At 40.8% G+C, this 24,802-nt stretch overlaps 2 protein-coding genes and 1 long non-coding RNA gene across 9 annotated transcripts in view; 2 read left to right on the top strand and 1 right to left on the bottom strand.

Annotated features, from left to right (window-relative positions):
- LOC106581027 (BCAS3 microtubule associated cell migration factor) overlaps positions 1–2,526 on the top strand; it is a 338,435-nt gene extending 335,909 nt beyond the window's left edge. For all 4 annotated transcript variants that reach the window (XM_045703731.1, XM_045703733.1, XM_045703732.1 and 1 more), the window contains one exon: positions 844–2,526. In XM_045703731.1, the coding sequence (XP_045559687.1) occupies positions 844–992 (149 nt within the window). In that variant the 3' untranslated portion in view covers positions 993–2,526. The remainder of the gene's footprint in view (positions 1–843) is intronic.
- Positions 2,527–14,483, bottom strand: LOC106580996 (uncharacterized). Its single transcript, XR_001323006.2, has 4 exons — positions 13,682–14,483; positions 13,259–13,370; positions 7,445–7,571; positions 2,527–4,498 (listed from the first exon to the last, which is right to left on the bottom strand). It is a non-coding gene; the product is annotated as an uncharacterized lncRNA (long non-coding RNA).
- Positions 14,484–14,527: 44 nt separating this feature from the next.
- On the top strand, positions 14,528–24,584 carry LOC106580995 (T-box transcription factor TBX2b). Of its 4 annotated transcripts, none has more exons than XM_014162630.2 (7): positions 14,528–15,455; positions 16,548–16,824; positions 18,193–18,339; positions 19,877–19,953; positions 20,255–20,442; positions 21,283–21,881; positions 22,836–24,584. In XM_014162630.2, exons 1-7 carry the CDS (start codon positions 15,097–15,099, stop codon positions 23,268–23,270), a joined length of 2,082 nt encoding a protein of 693 aa, XP_014018105.1. In that variant the 5' UTR covers positions 14,528–15,096; the 3' UTR covers positions 23,271–24,584. The 4 variants fall into 4 exon arrangements, with proteins under 4 accessions (XP_014018105.1, XP_014018106.1, XP_014018107.1 ...); XM_014162631.2 differs by having other exon boundaries at positions 14,530–15,455; positions 16,548–16,815; XM_014162632.2 differs by having other exon boundaries at positions 14,530–15,455; positions 20,273–20,442.
- Positions 24,585–24,802: the final 218 nt, after the last annotated feature.

Raw genomic sequence — 24,802 nt, 5'->3', positions numbered from 1 at the left:
GTTTCTGAATGTGTTAGGGTACAGTTGCATGTCTGTGCAGGCAGCTGAGTAATAACGGTGAAAATACCACTCTGACTATGACAGGTATATATACTGGATGTCTGATCTGTGTCACAATTCACCACGTAGATCACTGCCTGTATTCCTTTCTGACACCATGCCAGCCTGCACCCATTTTGACGGATATGTTTTACAGTATGTAATATCTTTAATATGTTTCATATGGCCATGGACTGACTGTCCAATAATAGAAACATGTAACAGTTTCCTGAATGGTGTTGGAGCAGCCTGTCAGACAGTGTGTCAGTCTACACAGGGTGCTGAAGGAGCAGACTGCTAGCTGGTGTACTGTGCTGTTACTGTAGCTACTGGGATGATTGATGAATCAGGTTGAGAGACAGTGTTTTTGACAGAGCAAACCAAGCAACCCTGAGACATGTGGTAGTGGAGGGAGTCTGGTCTAGTAGAGGGAGCAGAGTTTTGGTTCCTGTCCAGAAGCAGCCCCTAGCTCTTGTTCCCGATAGGCTCTTCATCTGTTGTAGATCTGATAGTTGGATAGGGAGAAGCAAAATGGTTGTAGCTCCAACTTGGCCTCTGATAAAGACAACATCTGGCGGCTTTATGTGAATGTACATTTGTATTGGTTTGGTACACAGACAGAAACAAGACAAAATCCCACTCAACACTACATAATCTACTTACACCGTTACAACACGTTCAATGTACAGCTCATAGAAGATTGGAATTTTCATGCTATTTTCATAAATGCTTTATGTACTCGTTGCTCTGTGTGTGTGTGTGTGTGTGTGTGTGTGTGTGTGTACCTCTGTCTCTCCCCCACAGAGCTCCAGAGGGAGGGCAGTATTGAGACTCTCAGCAACAGCTCTGGCTCCACCAGCGGCTCCATCCCCCGTAACTTTGAGGGCTACCGCTCTCCACTGCCCACCAACGAGAGCCAGCCCCTCAGCCTCTTCCCCTCCGGATTCCCCTAGAGGAGACCAGGAGACAGCCTGCCTACCGCCCTACAAGACCTGGGGTCAAATACTATTTGATATCTTTCAAATGCTTTGAGAGTTTGCTTTAGTCTGCCTGGAATCCCTGATTGGAGGGGGCTACATTTTGGCGACTGTTCTTTTGGTTCCATTACGCCAGACAAGCTCAATAAAGCCCAGAAAAAGTATTTGAAATTATTTCAAAAAGTATTTGAACCCAAGTCTGCTAACTACTGTCCATCCTACCGCTTCCCACAGCACAGCCGGACAGTCTTGATGGACTCTCATCATGTTGATTAGGATGTTATTGTGAGCAGTGGTCCCCTCCTCTCTCTCTCTCCAAATCCAGGAACTGTCCAGTTTTTCTCCCACCTGCCCATGTGTTTATGTTTCTGTGTGTGTGGGGGGTGGGGGGGGATAATGTGTCACATGGCGTGTGTTTCATTTTGGGGGGGTGTGTGTTGCTCCGTGTGTGTTTTGTTTGCCTGTGTGTATGAGTAGTGAGAGAGAAGGCTGAGGCCGGGTGTATTGAGTGAGCAGTGTGTGACTCAGTCCCTCCTGTGTGTGTGTGTGTGTGTGTGTGTGTGTGTGTGTGTGTGTGTGTGTGTGTGTGTGTGTGTGTGTGTGTATAAAAAGTGCTCTGATGATCATGGGTGTCCCAAATGGCACCCTATTTCCTATATAGTGCACTAATTTTTTGCAACAAAAAAGAGGTCTGTGCTTTAATAAAATAAAAGGCTTATTCCTTTCAAGCACACGCTTGTACACTGAATAATTACTTTGCCGGCTTGCTTTTCTTAGTGAATGAGTCATTGCTAGACTTGACCAGACCACATAGGACTTGATATGAAGTCTGATCTGATGCACTAGTGAGAACAGAAAGAAAGACTTAAAACAGGTTCTGAATAATTGGTCACTAATTTTGTTTTCGGTGTTAAAAATACAATACAATCCTAGTCCTTTGTCTGGGGAATGGATGACTACAGGGCTCTGTTCTGAAAAATGCAACGTTACAGGACTTTCAGGTAGAAATATATTTTATAGTTCAGATATGTCCTGTAGGAAAAGGAGTCATTGCAGATCTATGTATTATATTTATATCTACAACGTTCGGAATGTTTCACCCTACTGAACACAGCCGTGTTCCCATAATTCTGCATGTTGAATGAGTCGATGCCTACTGCTGCTTGGTCACTGGCTACTGCAACATAAACGGTCATGATTCATTTCTTCTTTTTAATGCAGAACACATGCTTATTAATACATTTTCACTGTAATATTGATGTTGTACAATACTGAGTCGTTATTTGCTATACATTCGTGTTAATGAAATACTGAAGACTTGGAAAATAGTTTGATGTGTTATATTATCACCTCTGGATATTCAATGATTTCATGTATACTAAGTAAATATAACAGCTGCATAGTCATTGTTTTAATCACGTGTACAAAAGTTAGCAGCTTGTGCTTCTGTAAATGTAAAGAGACTTCTCGTTTAATTAAAGAAAATAAATAAACCACGCCAAAGCCAGAACACATTTTCTGCCAGTTTATTGTGGAAAAGCAGACTGTGAATACAACACTCTAAAACGTATCTGACACTCAGAACAAGAATGTTCAAGAATCTAAAATCAGTACAAGACTAATTGATGTAGGGCCCCTATGTTTAAATGCAATTCACTTACCATAGACAGGAGCAAAACCAGGCCAGAGACTGAAACAATGGCCATGTGAATGTGTTTGAGCAGGCATACTGATGCCAACAAGCACTGGCTCTGCTCTTGCCTTCAGGTTGTTTGCCCCATAGAAAAAGAATGAATAGAATGGGCTTGGAACTTCTAACCCTGGCGTTTTTGATTGGTAAACACATGGGTACACTTACAGTGGCTGCCTGGTAATGTGATGCAATAATTTCCATGGTAAGAATGTTCATTCAAACGAATGTCTTTTTTTGCAATGTCAGTTTAATCAATAAATTACAGCACATATGACTTGTCCGCCCATAGAGTACCACAGTATGAGTCATATACCCATAAAACCTAGCGGTCAAACAGGGAAATGGTTCAAATCATTTTTCCACCATTCATCATCATTCATAGGGGATTTTAGAAACACTTAAAATAAGGGCTGTGTTTCATGTAGGGTTACCCTGGTGTGACGTTTTGATAACCGTGTAAATCTGTCTAGGACAGGGTTACTTTTATCACTATATTTGCCTGTATTTACCCACCAAAAATGAAACGCTTAATAGCTGCTAATGTGGCTATGATTAAAAAATTACAAACGCCATGATGATCTGGACGAGGCTGCCGAATCGAGGCAAACGTAAGAATCTCTGGATTAATTATCTGTTAGCTAAATGTAGTAATGAATAAAGTAGCTACATTTCTTTAAATGGACAATTCTGTGAACTGTCTTTTGCTATTTTTTTTTTCTCCCCAATTGATAGTTAGTCTTGTCTCATCGCTGCAACTCCCCTACGGACTCGGGAGAGGTGAAGGTCGAGAGCCGTGCGTCCTCCGCAACACGACCCTGCCCAACCACACTGCTTCTTGACACACTGCTTGCTTAACTCGAAAGCCAGCCGCACCAATGTGTCGGAGGAAACACTGTCCAACTGACAACCGAAATCAGCTTGCAGGCGCCCGGCCCACCACAAGGAGACACTAGAGTACGATGAGACAAGGAAATCCCAGCCGGCCAAACCCTTCCCTAACTTGGGCCAATTGTGCGCCGCCTCATGGGTCTCCCGGTCACAGCCGGCTGGGATCAAACCCGAGGCTGTAGTGACGCCTCAGCACTGCAATGCAGTGCCTTAGACCGCTGCGCCACTCGGGAGGCCCTTTTGCCAGTTTTAAATTGACACAATACCTGATAGCAAAGGTGTCAGCTAGAGATGACGTGCGGAGCTTGCAGGGATTTGTAGTTTTGCGTGATGTCTACTTTGAAGCTAATTAGCATTTTTGAACCTGAGAGTAAATAGAGCCAAATATATTGATAAGTCACCTTGTCCGAGAGAGATTTACATGGTTATCATAACATCACACCAGGGTAAGCTTACAAGAAACACAGCCCTCATTTTAAGTATTTCTAAATTCCCCTATGAGAAAAATGAATGGTGGAAAAAACGATTGGAACCATTTCCCTGTCTGACCGCTGGGTTTTATGGGTATTATGACACCTCCACTGTGGGCAAAATTGACTTGAATGGGGACGCCTGTTCTATTCATCATATTTCTATGGTTTGCCCACTGACGCTCCCCTGGTGCCCCACACTGTGACATGATGCCCTGCATGCCAATGTCTCTCTGAGTTTGAAGGAACCATGCCCAGGCCAGTGCCCCAGCTGGCACCTCTACCAGGGGCAGGGGCCTGTTAAGGAGGACACACCTTAGCTGTTTCACTCTGTTTCAAAACGTTGTCTGCCTCCTGAACATGCCCCTGGTCTTTACCCTCCTCTCCTGTGACAGTCTCCATTTATACCCATCCTTCTCTGCCAGCAAACCCTGTGAATAGATAGAGCAGCGAGAGGAGAGACAAGGTTGGCACCAGGAGAGAAGCTGCATTAATACATAGCTAGCTACAACCACTTGTGGACAGGTTGTCTAAGCTTTTGCTAACATTGTTTTGCTCAAAATCACACAGAAAGAAATCCGCTGCCCAAAGAACGCAAAATACAGAGCAAAAGTCATCTCTATCCAACCTCATGTACTGTATTTCTTTAACTTTGTGTGATATTTTTGTGTACATATCTGTCCTGAAATGTGATGGAATTTGTTATTCACTTATATTCAATAATTTATCAGACTTTAATAGCATTATAATGTGTGTACAGTACAAAACATTTAACAATATCAGATCTGAAATAGTATTTTGATTGCTGGCATTTAATTGTTGTCATCCTCTCAACTAAATAGACTAGGAAGACTTACATTGTTAGCAAATATTTATGTTAATATTTATGTAAAATTCCCTCTTTTTTAATCACTTATAATTATTTTCCTTTCCTCAGTGCACTCCTTTGATCCACAAAGGAGACAACTAGATATCAAATAGGTCTACTTCGAATTAATTTATAGTGTCAGCCATTTGAAACCAATCATGTATTATATCCTATTGTTCATATGAATATGACAGAAAAATGTATTGGGAAATGCCGTGGTCATTGCAGGTATGTTGATGATATTTTATGACCTTTTAGTGAATAAAACAAATGTCACTAACCAATTACAATTCGCATAGGGCTATTATTGTTGTTAATTTAATGTACAAATGTAATCTTAATAGTCGCTTTTCAATCGTCTAACAGGAGGCGAATATTTGTTTTATAACCTAACCTAACAGTTCTGTGTTGTTTACATTGCCAACATGTCCAATGAAAATGTTTTATGCGTCAATGATTTTATTCAAACGAAACGCTTCCTCATAAACTGAGGACCCAAATCGCCTGATTCTGAGCAAGATTATAGCCTGCCTATGTGTACACTCATTTCTAATTCAATGATAGAGACCATCGTGTGAGCGGTTACGTTCGAAATTGAACACGGGAAAGTGCTTTCCTTCTTGCTAAATGAAAGTATGTCTGAAATAAAAGTAATTTCCCCCTGACCCAAGTAATTTCATATCGCTTCTGTATATAATACGATTCAATGTATTCGGTCGCATGAGTTGAAAATTGAATTTTGAAGCACTGTCAACAAGTTCAACTCTGTTAAATCAACACGAGTTTGATAGGACTGTAGCCCATAGTAGAGAGCAACAAGGCTATTTTCAAGGGAACTGAGTGCATGTGAAACCAGCCAGCCCATCCATGTTGTGTTGCAACATCAAATCAAATGGATCAAGGCTGTTATAGAGTTACGTTCCTGAACAGAAATTGATCAGCTATATGCACATATATGTTGTCAATAGGACATTAAGTCTACACTTGTTGTATTCGACGCATGTGACAAATAAAGTTTGATTTGATTTGATTAACTTGTCGTCTCTCTACTACCTATTTGAGCTAAGACATTTGAACAAACCAAAATTGTTAAGTCTATAGCAGCGGTTCCTAACCAGTGGTACTAGGACCCCTGGGCCTACATGACCTATCCACATGGTTGATAAAAAAAATAATAATAATGAACTAGGCAAGTCAGTTAACAACAAATTCTTATTTTCAATGATGGCTTAGGAACAGTAAGTTAAGTGCCTTGTTCAGGGGCAGAACGACAGACTAATGAGACCATAGGGATACAGGTAAAATGCACATGAGCGGGTACTTCAGGGGTACTCCGGCCAGAGCAACATTTTAGGCTATATAGCCTATACTTTCCATTTCTGAAGTCAGTCAGATAACTTCCAACACCTAGGAAATACTCTCCCATTTATTTCAGATGTAGCCTATTTTTCGGTTTATTTCAACTGCAGATGCAACAATTACATTAAGCTTTCTACTGAAGTTAATGACACACCTTTCCCTATATAGTAGGTAGACATACTTGTAGCCTACATCAGTATCGACCATATGGATTTAAATTGTTTCTTAATTATCATAGATATATAAAATACACTTTGCAGGTAACTTTCAATTGTCCTATATCTCTAACCCTAACAATGTCCGAGGACAGCAGCTTTGTTTACAAGTTGTGAATCAGTAGCATTATGACCTTAACGAGGTTGTAATATGTCTAGTAAAGACGTCGATTACATCAGCTTACCGACACGAAGACAAAGCATTGCAACACAAATTCAAAGGTGCGTACAAATCACTGTTAGCGCTATTGTCAAAGTTACCCGCCGAAAGAACTAGCGAATAATGTATTGTTACCGTTCTTGTCAGTATTCACAAGATGTAACAGTAGGCGTACAAAAGATCAATCAATCTACAGGCAATTCTCATTTCTCCGTAGGCTAATGCTTTTTCATTTATTCTAGGACTACTCAAAGGATCAAATCTCTTCCAGGTGGCTATATCACTCACAGAATATCCTATGGTTTAACCCGCGCCATTACAATCATTAGGCTATAATGCATTGCATAAATACTTTACGGATTTAGTAGCCATGTTATTCTAACACCTTGCTATCAGTAGCATCCTAAAACTGCCATCTCTGAGGTATTTTGAGGTTGTGGTTTGTTGTTTTTGTAATCCACTGTTATCAGTGAAACTATCAATTAAGGTCCATTCAATGCCACTCGACCGAAACCATGATATGGATGTTTCATTGAATCGCATGATATGCTTAAAGATAGTAAGTTATTTAGTGGTTTTGTTAAATATGTTTTCAGAAATCAATAAATGGCAAACAAGTACGTATTTATGCTGCTATTTTGCACTCAAATAAGATGCTGTTAGCGTGCCCTGACCCATTACGCTCGCGTAAGCTTTCTGCAGTGAGGGTGGGAGGGGTGGGTTAATGATATATGCCAGGGTCGCGGAATGGGTTGTAATTGAAAAAACAACCCACATGCTGCACGGCTCAAGCGGCTCCGCGGCCAGGCCTCGCTGATCAAAGTTTGGGAAGCCGGGGAGGAGAGGGCCGGCTGCAGGCAGGGACATTCCCGGAGCTGCATGGAGTATTGTGTGTTTTCAACCTGTGTTGCCAGAAGCAGAAAAGAAACAAAAACTCCATTCACTCTCAACCACAATGACAACGAAGGTAAATGTTGGTGGGAAGATATTTCCTCCATTGTTTTGTCATGAACTATATACCCGTTGTCATGACATGTGTTTATAAAAGCCTTTCTTAATGCATAGATGTTTTTGTATATTAAAGTAAATAATACATTTTTACTACAGGTCACGTAGAATTATTGTCCAAGGGTAGAAAACTATGTCATGTGTGTAAACACGTACGCGTACACACACACACACACACACACCTTTGAATCACTGTCAAATGAACTTGGACAGAGTGAAACAGTGAACAACACAGACACCATGAGAGTATATTGGTTTAGTGAAGTAACATGGAGACTGGAAAGCAGCAGTAAGGGTGTTCCTCGGTTCCCTGGGGTCATTTTAGCGCCCCCACCTGTTGCTACCTGTGAAAGGTAGGCTGTCAGCATAGAATTGGGAGCTAGAATACTTGTCTCTCTATGGCTGTCAATTTCTCCAGACAAACGCTCCAAGATTTCAAGATGTGCGTCGGAAAGACAATAAATTGGCTATACTATTCGCTAAATAAGTATCTAAAATATATTTTCAAGCATAAAAAATATTTACAATCGACGGACCTGGAATAATCACCAGTTCTGTGCAACTATTTTACAAATAACCTCAACCTATTATTACAAAAGCACGTGAAAGTAACATCGTATTTGTTGTAGGGTGGGGGTTATTCGGCTACCAGTGCTGCTTGTGAGAATTGTTATTTTTCATCAATCAGTCGCAATTTGGCCAAGCGGACCGGACAGCCCACCGGCAGCCCTGCTGACTCGGGTCAATGAGACAACACGAGCACGAAGACGAGCAAATTGAACAAAATTCGCAGAGGGCGAGAAAGAGGGATTAAAACCCGGCTTTAATGAGTGGGAGATGAAGAAATGGAGAGACATTTAAACTGTGTGTGTGTGTGTGTGTGTGTGTGTGTGTGTGTGTGTGTGTGTGTGTGTGTGTGTGTGTGTGTGTGTGTGTGTGTGTGTGTGTGTGTGTGTGTGTGTGTGTGTGTGTGTGTGTGTGTGTGAGGAGAGAGCTAGAGTGGGGGCAGGGAAGGGGAGTAAAGCAAGAATGAAAGAGCGATGGGGAAGAGGAGGGAGAGGGGGTTGGTGGGAGCCTGGCTGAAGGAGGCGCTGGGTATACATGTGACAAGGGGAAATATGAGGGACTTTGACAGGTCTTAAACGGTCTGGCGCCAAGGCCTCAGTCTACCGGCTAAATATAGCAGGAGAGATGATGGGAAGAGAAGAAGAAAAGATGAAAGAAAAAATACAATGTAGTGGGAGTAGCCTAAAAAATAACAAAACAAAATTACAGACAAATAAGGCTGCAGTAGTAACAATACAGTTATTTCGTAATTAGAATTTTCCCGCAGCATATCAATAACACGCGGGTCACCACAATGACCCTGAAGGTGTACTGTTCTTTCCGCACATTTTCACCTAACACTTGCAATTAAGCAAATGATATTGTGTGGACCTTACATGGCACAGGGCTTAATGCAAAATGATGTCTGTTACTTTGGGGTTACAACCTTTTTCATAGGAAATGATCTCGAGGTGTGGCGAGCACATCTCTTGTCACGCACAGGAGCAAGCATAAAGACGTAATGGGGCATATTTCTATAGGACTATGTTCAACGTTTAACCGAAATATGCTGAATATTTCCGTTATTGCCACGTCTTTCATCTCTGCTTTAACAGGTAGCATAGAACGGGGAATGCTTCTGGCATGAATGACGTTAAAAGTAATCTGTAATAACACCACATCACTTGAGGATTGCGTTTTTCTCCATTTAGCCCTATATAGTGTATTCACACACCTTGACTTTTTCCACATTTTGTTGTGTTAAAAGGGGGATTAAAATGTATTTAATTGTCATTTTTGGTCAACGATCGACAAACACACACAAAAAAAAATCGAACATTTATTTCAAAAAAATTGAAGATGTAACACTAATATATCTTGATTAGATAAGTATTAAGCCCTCTGAGACAACAATACATGTTAGAATCACCTTTGTCAGAGATTACAGCTGTGAGTCTTTCTAGGTAAGTCTCTAAGAGATTTGCACACCTGGATTGTACAATATTTGTCCATTATTCTTTTAAAAATGATATTACTAGAAATTGCTAGAAAGCCATTTTCATGTCTGCCGTAGATTTTCAAGCCGATTTAAGTCAAAACTGTACAGGCCATTCAGGAACATTCACTGTCGTCTTGATAAGCAACTCCAGTGTAGATTTGGCCTTGTGGTTTAGGCATACTTAGTTAAGTCCACAACTGAATGCATTCAACCAAAATGTGTCTTCCGCATTTAACCCAACTACTCTGAATCAGAGAGGTGCAGGGGGGCTGCCTTATCAACAACCACGTCCACGGCGCCGGGATAGCAGTTATTGTTGGGGGTTAACTGCCTTGCTCAAAAACAGAACTGCAGATTTTTCCACCTTGCCAGCTCTGGGATTTGAACCAGCAACCTTTTGGTTACTGGCCTAACAGTCTTAACCGCTAGGCTATCTGCCATCATTATTTACCTGCTGAAATTTGAATTTGTCTCCCCAGTGTCTGATGGAAAGAAGACTGAACCAGGTTTTCCTCTAGGATTTTGCCTGTGCTTTGCTGTATTCCATTTATTTGTATCCTAAAAACACTCCCTAGTCCTGCAGATGACAAGCATACCCATAACATGATGCAGCCACCCCCATGCTTGAAAATATGTAGAGTGATAATCATTGATGGGTTGTGTTGGATTTCCCCCAAACATAATGCTTTGTATTCAGGACAAAAAGTTAATTTCTTTGCCATATTTCTTGCAGTATTAGTTAAGTGCCTTGTTGCAAACAGGATTCTCTGTATAGGCTTCCTTCAGTACACTCTGTCATTGTGGATTAACTATAATGTTGTTGATCCATCCTCAGTTTTCTCCTTTCACAACCACTAAACCCTAACTGTTTTAAGCTGAACTGTTAAAATCACCATTGGCCTCATGGTGAAATCCCTGAGCAGTATTTTTGTAGTGACTTGGTGTATGTATTGTTACACCATCCAACGTCTAATTAATAACTTCACCATGCTCAAAGGCATATTTAACGTCTGTTTTATATTATTTTTACTCATCTACCAATCGGTGCCGTTCTTAGCGAAGCAGTGAAAAACCTTCCTGGTCTTTGTGGTTGAATCTGTGCTTGAAATTCACTACTTGACTGAGGGACCTTACAGATAATTGTATGTGTGGGGTACAGAGATGGGGAAGTCATTCAAAAATTATGTTAACCACTATTATTGAACACAGAATCAGTCCATGCAACTTATGTGATTTGTTAAGGACATTTTTACTCCTGAACTTTTTTAGGCTTGCCATAACAAAGGGGTTGAATACTTATTGACTCAAGACATTTCAGCTTTTAATTTTTTATTAATTATTAACATTTTCTACAAACAAAATTCCACTTTGACATGATGGGATATTGTGTCAATGACCTATACACAATCTCAATGTAATAAATGTTTAATAACGGCTGTAACACAACAAAATGTTGAAAAAGTAGGGTGTGAATACTTTATGAAGGCGCTGTACATGTGGGTACACAGAGCAAATAACTGGAGCGTAACTGAAAACCCGTTGTTGATGTAATTAGTTGTTTAAGTATATACATAGAAACCATTAACATTCTCTATGTGGTGCTAATATTTTCCCGCTCAGAATGTTTCTTCTGCCCAACTTGAACCTCAGTAAGTAGGCTAAGCTTTAACGATGAGTCTTCTATATAGTCTAGCAGCAGTATAGCGTCTGTTAGAATGCACTTCATTTCCCTGACTGGGCTACTGATTGACTCGGTCGACCACTAGTTGAATGTATAGCCTATATAGGACGAAAAACACAAGTACCAAGGAAGAGTAGTGCTTTAAAAAATGTGAGATTGATTTTAAAAAATGTAGTCGAGCTAAATCAAATAGATCTGAAATAGGCGTCATGTTAAATAGCACAGAAACTGTAGCCCTATACATAAATTCCCTAACTGTAAAAGGTTTAAGAACATTATATTCACAAAAGTAAATGATGAAACATGTTGGGCCTAATGAGCTAGAAAAGTAGTCACCAAATGTTATATCCTTATCCATTATGCATAATTGACCATCCTTAACCTATTATAACAACAATAATTCTTCAGGGTTTCAACAATTTCCCATTATTCTGATTATATTGTTCATACTAGAAATGAAATAATCACAATTTACCTGATTCCTGTAAATTAGGCCACACCATGAAGATTCCCATTTAGTTATGCAGAATAATTGATTCAGTTCAAGCCTGATAAATGCCTGCCTACATGCTATATTCTGCTCGCTGTGATCACAAAATGTATTGACAACTAGGCCTAATTAAATTCACTACAATTTTGAGCACGACTGGTGCGATAAGAAGTCTATAAAACCATTTACAGAATGTGTCTCAGATAAAAATGCTATTGGAAGCAAAATTAGTTTTGGAATAAATATCAATTCGTTTTATCTTACTGCACATTGCATAGTGCATAGTGACGGGTAGGTCTGCAAAAACAAGGGATCTATGTTCCAAAAAAGATTCCACTGTCTCTAGTTTCTTTAGAATTTACAAGTTTAAAGCAACGTTTTGGGTATTTTGCTGGGATTTTCATGTTCAGATTTAAGTAACACGTGTCTCACCACATACCACCAAGGCTCATTCTACAAGGTGTTTTTTATTTCTTTTTTTATTAGTGGTACATTCCTAATCAGATGATATGAATAAGATAGTAAGATAGCCATATAACCTTGATGCACTAGAATAGACCACAAAACAACACCAAAAGCTATTGCACCTTATACCATGTCAAAGGTGTGAAACTCTAAAAAGTATGCTACTTTTACGTATAAATTACGCATAGATTACATTTAATTTAATTCCGGAGTTTTTCAAATCGAACGTAAATCCTTCAAACTCTCAACATGCACTTTGAAAGGATTGTGTTATATTCTATTGACACTAATGCCAATGGAGCTGTGCGAACACTGATAGGGAAGAAATTTAGACATACACAAAACACCGACTCAGCCTGCGATAGAAGGGTAAATCGGAAATGTGTGGTTTGTATCAGACGAACTCATTCGGAAGGATTATGAGTTTTTGTTTCAGTTTTTATGTCAAAGTGACGATGTTCTGGGCTGAGCTAGAGCGGAACCGGTTCCACTAGTCTGCGTCAGATAAACTTCTGGGCAGACTGTTTCGTGTATCCAAATTCTTACATTTTGATGCAAAGTAAAAATCCCTCTGAAAGAGCATTCTCAGACCAAAAACTCCAGGCATAAGCCGCAGCTTTGGCGTAGATGGCTAGGGGGATTGGAGGGCGCTCGCTGCTGGTTGGATTTTAGGGTAAATATGAAGTGACAAGTGTCTGCTCTTATTGTGGTGCGTCAGCCGACTGGCGCCAAACGGCTCTTTAACCAACGGAATTCAAGTTAATCAAGCCAAGGGTCCACAGAATGGATTTCTTAAAGGTACAACACAACAGTACCAAGACCAAGTTTTTGGTCGGGTCGCCTTAGGGGTCGTTGCAATGGTCTCAAGTGTGTTATGTACTGTATGGGGTTTGACACATACCAATAAACTGTTCTGGCGAGTCAGGACGCTGTTGTGCCCTCACGCTCAGAGGAGAGACTGCCCTCATGATAATCTATTATTATAAATCATCTCATTGCTGTTTCAGGTTATGCTGAAAATGAGAACGAAGAAGGTCATATTAGCATAAAAGGAATAGTCTACGTCTATACAGTACAGTATAGGAGAGCTATCGATAGGCTACGTCAGGCTATTCCTGCTATTATTATTGTCACTATTTAGGCTATAAGGCAATCAAATAGTGAATGTACAATTAATGTGAGTGTACAATTAATCACTTTGCGTAGGTCATAACGTGAGCATGAATAATTTATTATGCCTCAAACCAAGTGAATAGGACATAGATAGGCTACACAGAAGAAAACCAGATATTTAGTTTCTGTAAGGCTATAAGCAAGCACTCACCGCGTTCTATCTGTCGATTTTGCTCTCGAAATTCATTCGTTTTCTTTTCTTCTTGCCTCGGCGAAGCATCTGTCTCTGCGCTTTTCGAATGGCCCGGGGCAGTTTTTAAAGTGGCAATGTCCGGTTTATTAGTCGCTGTCCTTGCTGTGAATCGTTCACAAAACAGCAGCGAGTCACGAAAATGGACAGCCCTGAAATATAATCACTAAATCGAGTCCGATAGCCTACCATTCAGGTACGGGTGGCTGTGGACTCTCTTACCGTCTCAGCATAGTCTTTGTAAGTATATCATTACGCACAACCAGTGAGGGAACTAACTCTGTTATTATGGCCAAACCACGATCAACACTTCAACAGATAAAACTGCACGCGGATTTCTAAACAAACGAAACCAGATATAATGGCTATGATGTAAAAATGGACCTAAACTGACAACATAATCTTCACATGGAATGGAACCACAAAGAAATCTATTTGGAATCTTCGTTTTCCTGAGCTAAATTCATACTTTAAAAAATCAATCACCGGTATAGCCTACTAACTTGATTTAGCCAACCTCTACGCTATAATGAAAGCGACTAAATAGCAATAAACGTAGACTATCTATTCGGGTATTGTTTCTGGGCTGGAGTTATGCACCTCGTCGAAAGTATAAAGCGCAAGCCGACCGAGGTGATGCCTCCACCGGCCAAGATTTGAGGGCTGACCCGGTGTTTGGCTTGGAGATAGGGGTGGGATTTCCCGAGCTTTCCTGTCATTGGTTAATATTTTATTCCGTTGACATGTTTTCTTACTGCTAATGCTTCCGACACCTTGTTGTCCACCCCCCTCTCTTAGAGCCTGGCTCGAGCTGTCAAAACCACGCCTATAGAGGCCCACAATTGGTCCAGAAAGCGTAAAATCAGCAATCAAAGGGGCTTGGTTCATTAGTGTTGGGATCGAGGCAGGAAGGACATGTGAGATAGTCACAGTTCTACAGCGAACAGGGCAAGATCTAACCATTTCAACTCCGTGTCCGTGTGGAATGATTGCTCTAGCCTTCCGAGAGAGACATCTTATTTTTATCAAAGCGACTGGTGGGGAGAAAGAAGGAAACCCCGATTCTGCTCTCAAAGCGTCGCTGCTTCTTTATCTTTGACTGATATTGTTACTGCAATTCGTGGAGGTACAACCAACTGGAGATTACTTGTAGTATAGGCTAGTTCCTATCAATTCATTTCTTTTCAGATAATAACCATCTATAACGCGTCTATTCATAGGCTAGCTATCTGGCACCGTATTCGAAATTACTTCTGTATACTTCTTACAGAAATAAGACTGAAATAAATTATTCTGGAAACGGACATACTATTTTTGCCCAGGGGGGAGAATATCACTGTATATCATCATTTCACTTCGATATTTTGGATGCACCGATGAGAGATCCAGTTTTCACAGGGACTGCCATGGCTTATCACCCTTTCCACGCTCACCGGCCGACCGACTTCTCCATGTCAGCTTTCCTAGCGGCCGCGCAACCCTCCTTCTTCCCGACGCTCACTCTGCCACACGGGGCTCTCACTAAGCCCATGTCGGACCATCTCGTCGGAGCCGCGGAGGCAGGGCTCCACCCGGCTCTCAGCCACCACCATCAGGCGGCTCATCTCCGCAGTTTGAAGAGCCTGGAGCCCGAGGAAGAGGTGGAGGACGACCCTAAAGTCACACTGGAGGCCAAGGATCTATGGGACCAGTTTCACAAAATAGGAACGGAGATGGTTATTACCAAATCTGGAAGGTGAGAGTGCGCTCTGACAATTATTGCCAGCGAAGCTGACTACAGCGTCATGGTTATTCTCTGTCCATCAGTGGCGATTTTAGCGTGTACATCTTGGTGGGACAAACATTGTCCACACTGTATAGGCTTTGTGTTCAGATGTGCATTGTGTTCAGATTTATTCTGTAACGCTACAGCCAGATTATGGCGAAAGCAAAGAGGGTACGAAAGAAGTAGCTACATTTATGATTACAGGTAATAGTCCAGGCCCTGCTAGGCTAGACGGGCTCGATGGGATTGTGTTTTTCATTGCATGTTTTTTAATTTATAAGCCTAGTTTATCATCGAAATAAGTTAATTATTTAACTTAAAAGTGATAAATACAATCAGAGTTTTCTTTATCATTGTGACCTGACTTGATAGCATTTTATTTAGTTTTGATGGTACGATTATACTGAAGTTATAATCAAGTTTGGAGCGTCTGACGGTTAAGGATATTTGACATATTTTGAAAATGTAGAATTTAGTTTAGGCTAGTAGTCTTGCCAGAGAGGGAAAAAACTCCCCTGGCTTTAGTCAGTAAGACGAGAATAGCATATGGATCAAACTGCATTCTGTCATGACAGTTGAGCTTCTGGATTTTGTAAACAGACTGTCAGACTTGAAAAAAGAGGATTGTGATTTAACCTGATAGTGTCATATCATAAATATATTTCACTCGGCTGATTGCAGACGAATTCCCAAATATTAGAATTAACAATAGAAAATAAATACAAAGTACTTTTAAGTAGGCTATTAGGACCTACACCTTATTCGTTTTATTTCCTACAACTATCATGGTATTTGCAAAGTTGCATGTACATCATTCGATGGAATTCTTTTATTATGAATGACAGTTCTGTCAATGAATATTACTTTATAATTTGCCTATATCGATGACTTGGTGTTGCATTTTCCTGGACACGAAGAAGAGAGAGAGAGCAAGTCGCCTATTGACGTCTTATTACAATGTTATTGACAGATTTATGGGTCTTGTCTGACAACATTAAATGTCATATTTGTATGAATAATCCTACATGGAGTTAATTCCACGCATATTTGTCTGTCTTCCAGGAGAATGTTTCCTCCGTTTAAAGTCAGAATAAATGGGCTTGATAAAAAAGCCAAGTATATTCTATTGATGGATATAGTCGCTGCCGACGACTGCCGCTACAAGTTCCACAATTCTCGCTGGATGGTAGCGGGAAAGGCCGATCCAGAGATGCCCAAAAGAATGTACATTCACCCGGATAGCCCAGCTACGGGAGAGCAGTGGATGGCCAAGCCGGTGGCTTTTCATAAACTAAAGCTGACCAACAATATCTCGGACAAGCATGGATTTGTAAGTACTGTATGTTGACTTTTATTTACATTTAAACACGCAATTGTATTTCTGATGGATAATAATAAATTACACACATTTTATAGACAATATATTTTAGGTTTGGTGTAACACAATGTATTTTTTGAGCGAGATATTTCTATAGTTCTTGAATATTCTCATTCTATTTGCAACATGATTTTAGTAGGCCTAACGTATTGCCACTGTATTTTTCCCAATAGATGGCTTAGTATTGCCAGGCTGTTGCCAGGACATTGTTCAACTCGATGTCTACAGGCCTCTTTCCAAATATGATCTCCCAAAATGTCTAAAGCGTCATAAAAGTAGCCTATAAATCTAATATCATGCTCTTGTTGGTAGAAATAGTCATGTAACGCAATTACACATTTATAAAACTGAGTTGTGCACGATTGTGGAAGAGGATTGTATTCATGATTCAAGTATTACATTTGCTATTTTTTAAAAGCCTCATTTAAACGAAGAGGAAGTTCGTGAGAATTGGGGATTATGGACTTCAGAAATCAGGTCAAGGAGACCGGGCAGAGTGGAAATCGGTTTGGATAGGGCGAGTCTCTGTGGCGTCCTTTCGGTTTGATAGCTTTGCTCCGATCTAGCCTCACTGCCTTGAGTCAGCTTGAGCTGCGTGGAATAAAAACAGTGTATGGATGTAGCCTGTACTCGAACTCCAAGGCCGTGCCTATTCGTGTTTCGCCGTCGGTCCCTGAAGTGCTTTTTGTAGCCTACAGTAAAAAATGATCCGCGGAGAAGAGGGAAATGATGGATGCCACAATAAGTAGGCTATATAGAGAGAAGCTGCAGCGTGTGTTCAATGATCCTATGTGCAGACAAACCGACTGTAAACAAATGGAACATTTACATGCCAGACGCATCCAGACGTTTTTGCAAAATGTTGCAGGCAGTGTTTTGATAGATGTAGGCCATAGGCTATCCAAAGTTTACATTTAATTATCCAGCCACTGTGTACAGGCCTACGTATTGTTGTAGTTAATGAATGTATAGAATATACATGTTATAAATGTTATCAGATACCCAGTAGGTTGGCCAGCAGATATGACAATGCAAACATTACATTAACTGTTTATCTTTAATATTGTTTTGTATCTCGATCTGAGTTGACCACAGGTGTGTTCTCTTGCATTTTGAGAATACACACCAGGCCCAATTCTAAATTAGACCTAATCACTGTTATGAATAATAATGATACTAGGCCCAGTAATAATTAGTATAAGAAATAATAATACCATATTTTAATCTCATTTTATAGTGTTAATCACCTACGAGTTATTTTGAGATAGGCATATCATCAGATGGTCTCGATGAAACGCTAATAATTCATTTTTTCCCATATTTCCACAGACGATTCTTAATTCCATGCACAAATACCAGCCCAGGTTTCATATCGTGAGGGCCAACGACATCCTGAAGCTCCCCTACAGCACGTTCAGGACTTACGTGTTCCCGGAGACTGACTTCATCGCTGTCACAGCTTATCAAAACGACAAGGTCAGCAATGTAATACAGTAGCCCATACAATACTGTACAATACAGTGGAATTTAACATAGGCTACATTCATGTTCGTGACCATGAAAGAACCTCGCCATAAGAGGTTGGCCCTATATTCACACAAATGCCACGATTTTGTATCAGCAAAGGGTTAATCTGAGGTTCAATTTTGATTTAGTTTTGTTTGTTTTTTATGCTGTGAATAATTGGCTCATTTGTGGAATTAGATGGCCTCACTCGTTTGTTTAACCTTGTTGCATTTAATGATCTTTGTTTGCGAACGTTAAAGGCATACTTTACAGTGAAACCGCTTCTGCAGGGTTTTTAATCTGTAGGACTAAATGCACCTGCTCAATCAAACCGCATGTTGGTCATCATTGTCAAATGTTATGGTTAACCTTACGTAACCAGTTTAGCCTGCAATTGCAGGCATATATTTGACTAGTAAAATACGTATTTGAAAAGGTTGGCTATTGCTGTTGTCTTTCCGTCTATGAGCTATGGACGATATGCTGCTGGCTACAATACCATTCAAATCTAATTAGATGGCGCTTCTTTGGACACTGACACCATTTGGTTAAAGACTGATTTCCCCATGGTTATTCAGGGTGTCAGTAATTCCTAAGTTTGATGGTGAGTATTTATTTTAGTTGCAGTCTAAAATGATCTAGCTCCCTGCGCCCGCTCTCCTCTTCCCCTCCATGAGTCTAATTGGCGTCCGTGTCAGAGGTGGTCTTGTTGCTATCGTAAAGTTTATGACAAAGAGTCACAATCGATTAGAAGGCACTAGCCTCGTCAATTTGTCCGCGAACTACACAGTTTCGGAGGCTGCCTGCGCAATCAAAGCGTGACAGATGGGGAACAGTGACTCCCTGATTGGTCGATTCACGAATTCCTCAAGAGTTCCATACAAGGCGAGGAGGGGAAAACACCGGCCTCTCAAACAGGACAAACCCCGTATCGAAACATTTAGGCCAAGCGGCGTGTACAGCGGTTCCAGTGACAGGGTTGGCTTTAAAGCCCATGCAGTATTTTTTCCAGACATGCCTTGCATGACGCAGCCCCCACTCAGCTCTCCCCCACTCAGCTCTCCCCCTCTCTCACTCTCTTGGAAAAGAATGGATGGAGAAACACTGTATGGTTCTCATGGGGCTCGTGAGAATAACGCCTCGTCATTAAACCCCTATTAATAATGCAACATCTACCGGGGCTTTCTTTCATCGGAGTGTGTTCTATTCGGTGTGTTTAACGGGACACTATGTATGTGGGAGAAATATATCAGACTAAATCAAGTGGAGAAAAACACGTGACCCTATATATAGGTCAAGACATTATTCGGCCTACCATAGGCCTAACTGGACCTATATGCCCATAGGCCGAGTTATGGGGCTAATACTACTACTAGTACGACTAATACTACTAATAACAATCATTAAATGTAACGTCTATGGTTAGGCCTATTTGTCATTGTTTTTCTCGTTTATCTTGTGTACACCCTGCACTGTGTAATATATTTTCTCTCTCTCCTGTCTACAGATCACACAGCTGAAGATCGATAATAACCCTTTTGCCAAAGGATTCAGAGACACCGGAAATGGAAGGAGAGAGAAAAGGTAAGCATAGGTTATATCCATTCACCCATCACACTGTGTAGTCTAGCCTAGTTCTATAGACATTATATGATCATAATACGATCATATGCATTGGTCCTATGTTACGCATGTTTTAACCATGCCCCAACGTTATTCCTTAATCTGTTTATTAGTTAACAAAATAAAAATGACAAAATGCATGCTATTCTCAACTCTGATGTAGGCTTATCATTGAATGTAGGTCGGCCTAATGCTGGCATCATGTCATGTTAATGGTGTATGGATGCCTTACTTGAATACATGTACCCACTATTATTAAAAGGGAACCGTTCAACTCTAGGAAACAGTTGACTCTTCCCTCTCTGCGGATGTATGAAGACCAATGCAAAGCAGACCGAGACGGGGGCGACTCTGATGCCTCCTCTAGCGAGCCAACAACTGGCCGAGAAAGTGCGCACTCCCCAGTCGGACCTGGATCCAGCCCGCTTAGGTTCAGTCGAATCAGCCGAGGTAAAATAAATTATATTAAACCTAAATCTCAGTTTGTTTGATAAGCTTAAACATAATAATGCAATTGTGGCCAATGGCATTTAGACTTATGGTGGCTGAACGATGTAGGCTATAGGCCAAATCCTCTAGTAATTTAGCCTGTTTGAGAGAATAGGCTTTAGGCCTATAACCAATAGTGTACGGTTTGTGATAACTTCATTTCATTTATTATGTCAAAGTATTAGATTTACATAATACAATTCATGTGCAACACAAAATGCAATTTACCAAGAAAACACAGTAATTGTACATTTTCTAATTACAAAATGTACTTTGATCGTTTTCAGCAGCTCATGTTCTTTAGATTTCCAATGTTCTTTCGTGACAGGCTATTTGTTCAACTCACTTATTATTGAAATATGAAATAACTGTTTCCTGCTGTAATGTATAGACTTAATCAGGCTATTTGACCATCGAAAAACACTAACTTTTGACTGCTCAACTTTCGATTCATAACTGAAGTCTATTTAGTCTTGGGTAAAAATACAACACAAAGCCACATGTTAATGGTCGGAGTAAGCCTTGGGCTGACATGTAGGAAGGAAACGGTTAGACAAGGCATGTTAACACTAAATCATGACTGTACACTTAAAATAATCACTTACACAGTGTGTGTGTGTGTGTGTGTGTGTGTGTGAACGTTGTAACCACTGCCGTTTCAACTGCTATTTTACTTTCCATTATTAATGATATATTTGTATTTATTTAAGTCTGAGTATGGCATGGAATTTTGTCAGTTATTTTACATTTAGGCCCACCAACATACAGCTAATTCTGACTACAACTTTTTTTTTATAACAGATGATAAAACCTGTACTGACAGTGAACAAGAACTTGATCATCTGGATGAGCGTTGTACCGCATCTAACAGCCCTGGACCGGAGCCGCCCTCTCCCTTCAGCCCGTGGTGCGAGGACCGGGTGAACGATAAGCCGAGTCTGGACAAGAAAGACGACTATCCGGGCTCAAGGAAGCCGAGCAACTCCATATTCAGGAACCTTGAGAAAGGAGACAAAACGGAGAACAGGCACAGGAAAGACACTACAGATTCGTCAAAAAAAAACACCACAGACAGCGGCGGGATAAGCGCTAGCAAGGAAAGTTTCTCCCCGCTCATGGTTCAAACAGAGAGCCCCTCACACTTTAGCGCGAGCCACCTGCAGAGTCTGGCCCTGTCTGGCTTGCACAGCCAGCAGTTTTTTAATCCCATGAACGCCGGACAAATGCTATTTCACCCTGGACAGTTCGCTATGGGCCCAGGAGCGTTTTCTGCCATGAGCATGGGACATCTATTGGCGTCGGTATCTGGAGCAAGTGGTATGGAAAACGGCAGCCTCTCCGCCCAGGGCACGGGAAACCCTTTCCCCTTCCATCTGTCGCAGCACATGCTCGCCTCTCAGGTAAGGGAGACTTTCATTCTACACAGCAACAAATTGTTTGTTTGAACTCGGAGATCACTTATAGGCCATTATATTCGTTTGACTTTAGGCCTAGAATAGGCTTTGACCAATACAATAAAATAAAATCGTATTGATCACATACACATGGTTAGCAGATGTTATTGCCAGTGTAGCGAAATGATTGTGCTTCTAGTTCCCGACAGTGCAGCAATATCTAACAAGTAATCTAACAATTCCACAACAACTACCTAATACACACAAATCTAAGTTAAGGCACGAGTCATACAAGTATGTCCAAACTTAGTGCCAAAAGTCCACTGTAGACGCTATGCTTTGTACCATTTAACTGGCTAGATTCAGCAGGCCCTATTCTGGGCAGAACTCAATGTGTCAGTATGTTGTTGGATTATCAGGTCACTGCCACTAGGCCTAGGGAAGCTTGGGTCTCTTGCACGCTTACCATAGTGAGGACGCATGCTGGCAGAATAGCGACAAAAAAGGTATAGGCCTATATATATATTATTATTACCATTATTTTGAACAACAGTTTTGTTAATTGTGTTTCAAAGCAGTCTGATATTTGTTTCAAATGACATGCTTTAGAAGAGCACCCATAAATCAACCACTCAGGAAATGTGTGGGTGCAAAAACGCAAGGCCTTGCTTTTATTTACCCCCCTTTGGATTGGGAATAAGCGTTCTCCTTTTTAGCATCCAATGCGTATTGCCTTCATTATTCTAAGGGGTTCTTTAACATCGGAGAAGATTACTTCCTTGTAGGTTTAATTATTGAAGTGAACTAGCTATTCAGGCCGTGCATAATTTGGTCGTTGAGCGGGTTCCCCAAGGTTCAGTAGGCCTAGTCATTTGAGTAGGCTACATCATGGTCTGAATATATCACTATCACCAACACGGTCCCAGCACTTAACTGCCATTTTCTCCTGTCTGATTTCAGGGCATTCCCATGCCGACCTTTGGAGGCCTGTTCCCATACCCATACAACTACATGGCTGCTGCTGCAGCCGCGGCCTCCGCCATGCCCGCCAGCACTACAGCCAGCTCGCTCTCGAGGAATCCCTTCCTCACCAGCTCCCGCCCTCGGCTCCGGTTTAATCCTTACCAGATCCCGGTGTCTATGGCCCAGAGCACAAACCTACTCACCACCGGCCTGCCAGGCGGCCTAAACCCCGGCTCCGAATCCTCCAAATCGGGCAGCAGGGAGACGAGTCCCGTGCCTGATATCCACAACAACAAAGCGGGGTCGAGTCATAGGACCAGCTCTCCCAAATCGATGAAGGACTCTATCAATGAGCTCCAAAACATCCAGAGACTAGTGAGCGGCCTGGAGAGCCAGAGAGAGACGTATCCCCCCAGAGACTCCCCTAAGTGATCTCACTAATGGAATAATATATTCCACCACGACTTGGCTTGAAAATCAGAGGACTTTATTAAACATTTTGTACAGCACATTACGCGAGGAAATGGCAATACCGGCCTACCTTTTCTCGCGCCTGGACTGAGCAAGGAAGCAGGGAATGAAGGAGACAGAACCAGCGTCAACGCCTACTGTTACTGTGTGGGGTACGCTTTCAATGTTGTAGGAAATTGAAGCATCGAAATAATATGAAAACCAAAAGTGGGCACTGAATTTTTAGGCTGCTGGCTAAAACTTGAGTACACAGAGAGGATACCATACCACAAGGAGGAAAACCTACTAAGAACATTCTTCATGTAGAACATATTGATGTTAAAAGGACAGTGGAACGTCGTGGCATTGTTTTTAGGGACTGAAGAAAGAAAGAACTTTATCGAACTATAATCAATAGACGTGCTTTTGATTTATGATGAGAGCACTGCAACAGCATAAGTACTGAATGAACATGGGTGTGCAACATGGGTGTGCAACATGGGTGTGCAACATGGGTGTGCAACATGGGTGTGCAACCTGTAGAATGACAGGAAAACAAGCTACATCCAAAAGGTTTTCAAAACATAGCCTATTTCAAAAGGGATGGATAAAATAAACATTCCGTTAAAAATAATTGATAGAAGAAATCTTAGGCCTATCATTTCTGCCAGAAAAATGTTTGAACTATTTATGTAATTAAAAATTAATTATGTAAATAAGCTATAAAGGAATCCAAGAATATGCAATTGGTATTAATTTATTCAAAACTGTACATTGGCGTGTATATAATATTTAGAGTTTAACTCATTGCTTTTTATTATTTTTTTTATTTTACATGAACGTATAGGCCTTCTGTAAATGAAAGCTATTTAGCGCTTGTTGGTTTGAACCAGAACGTCTTTAAATGTAATGCACAGGCATAGCTGATTATCTGCCTGTGACACGTGAAGGAAACAGACATGTGTGCCATGTTTATCTGCAATCTCTGTCTGCAAAAACTAATATCAGAAAAGAGAGAGAGAGAGAGAGGGAGAGATAGATGGAGAGAAAGCTGCCTATTTGTCACATTACCTGACTATTATCTGCAGGAGAGGCAGAGATATAGAAAAACCTCAGGTCATTTCACTCCACAGGAGAGGATGATAACATGTATCTTTAAATGGGGCACAATGCATATCTATATATACATATATTTAACTTGAAAGCTTATCTCGTTCATGCTGGTTGTCCGGGTAAATTCATTTTTTTGTTGAATTATCTCAAAATTTCAATAAAAAAAAAACAATGTGTTAAAAAGTTTTGTTCACTCATATTTTGTATCTACTGGATACAGTTAAAGTACGTTTGAAATTCTTAATATTAATAATAATAATTTAAATTAATGATTAATAAAGCTGCCTACTTGGCTACCTATTACTAGTATTATTATGTTATAATTATAGCCGAATTATTATCTCCCAACATCAGATGAATGATGCCTCTAAATGAATGATAATACCGCCTTACAAAATAGA

This window comes from Salmo salar, chromosome ssa20 (assembly GCF_905237065.1).
Source record: "Salmo salar chromosome ssa20, Ssal_v3.1, whole genome shotgun sequence".
Lineage (NCBI taxonomy): Eukaryota > Metazoa > Chordata > Actinopteri > Salmoniformes > Salmonidae > Salmo > Salmo salar.
Note: the sequence above shows the minus strand (reverse complement) of the source record. Positions and strands in the feature narration are given on the sequence as shown.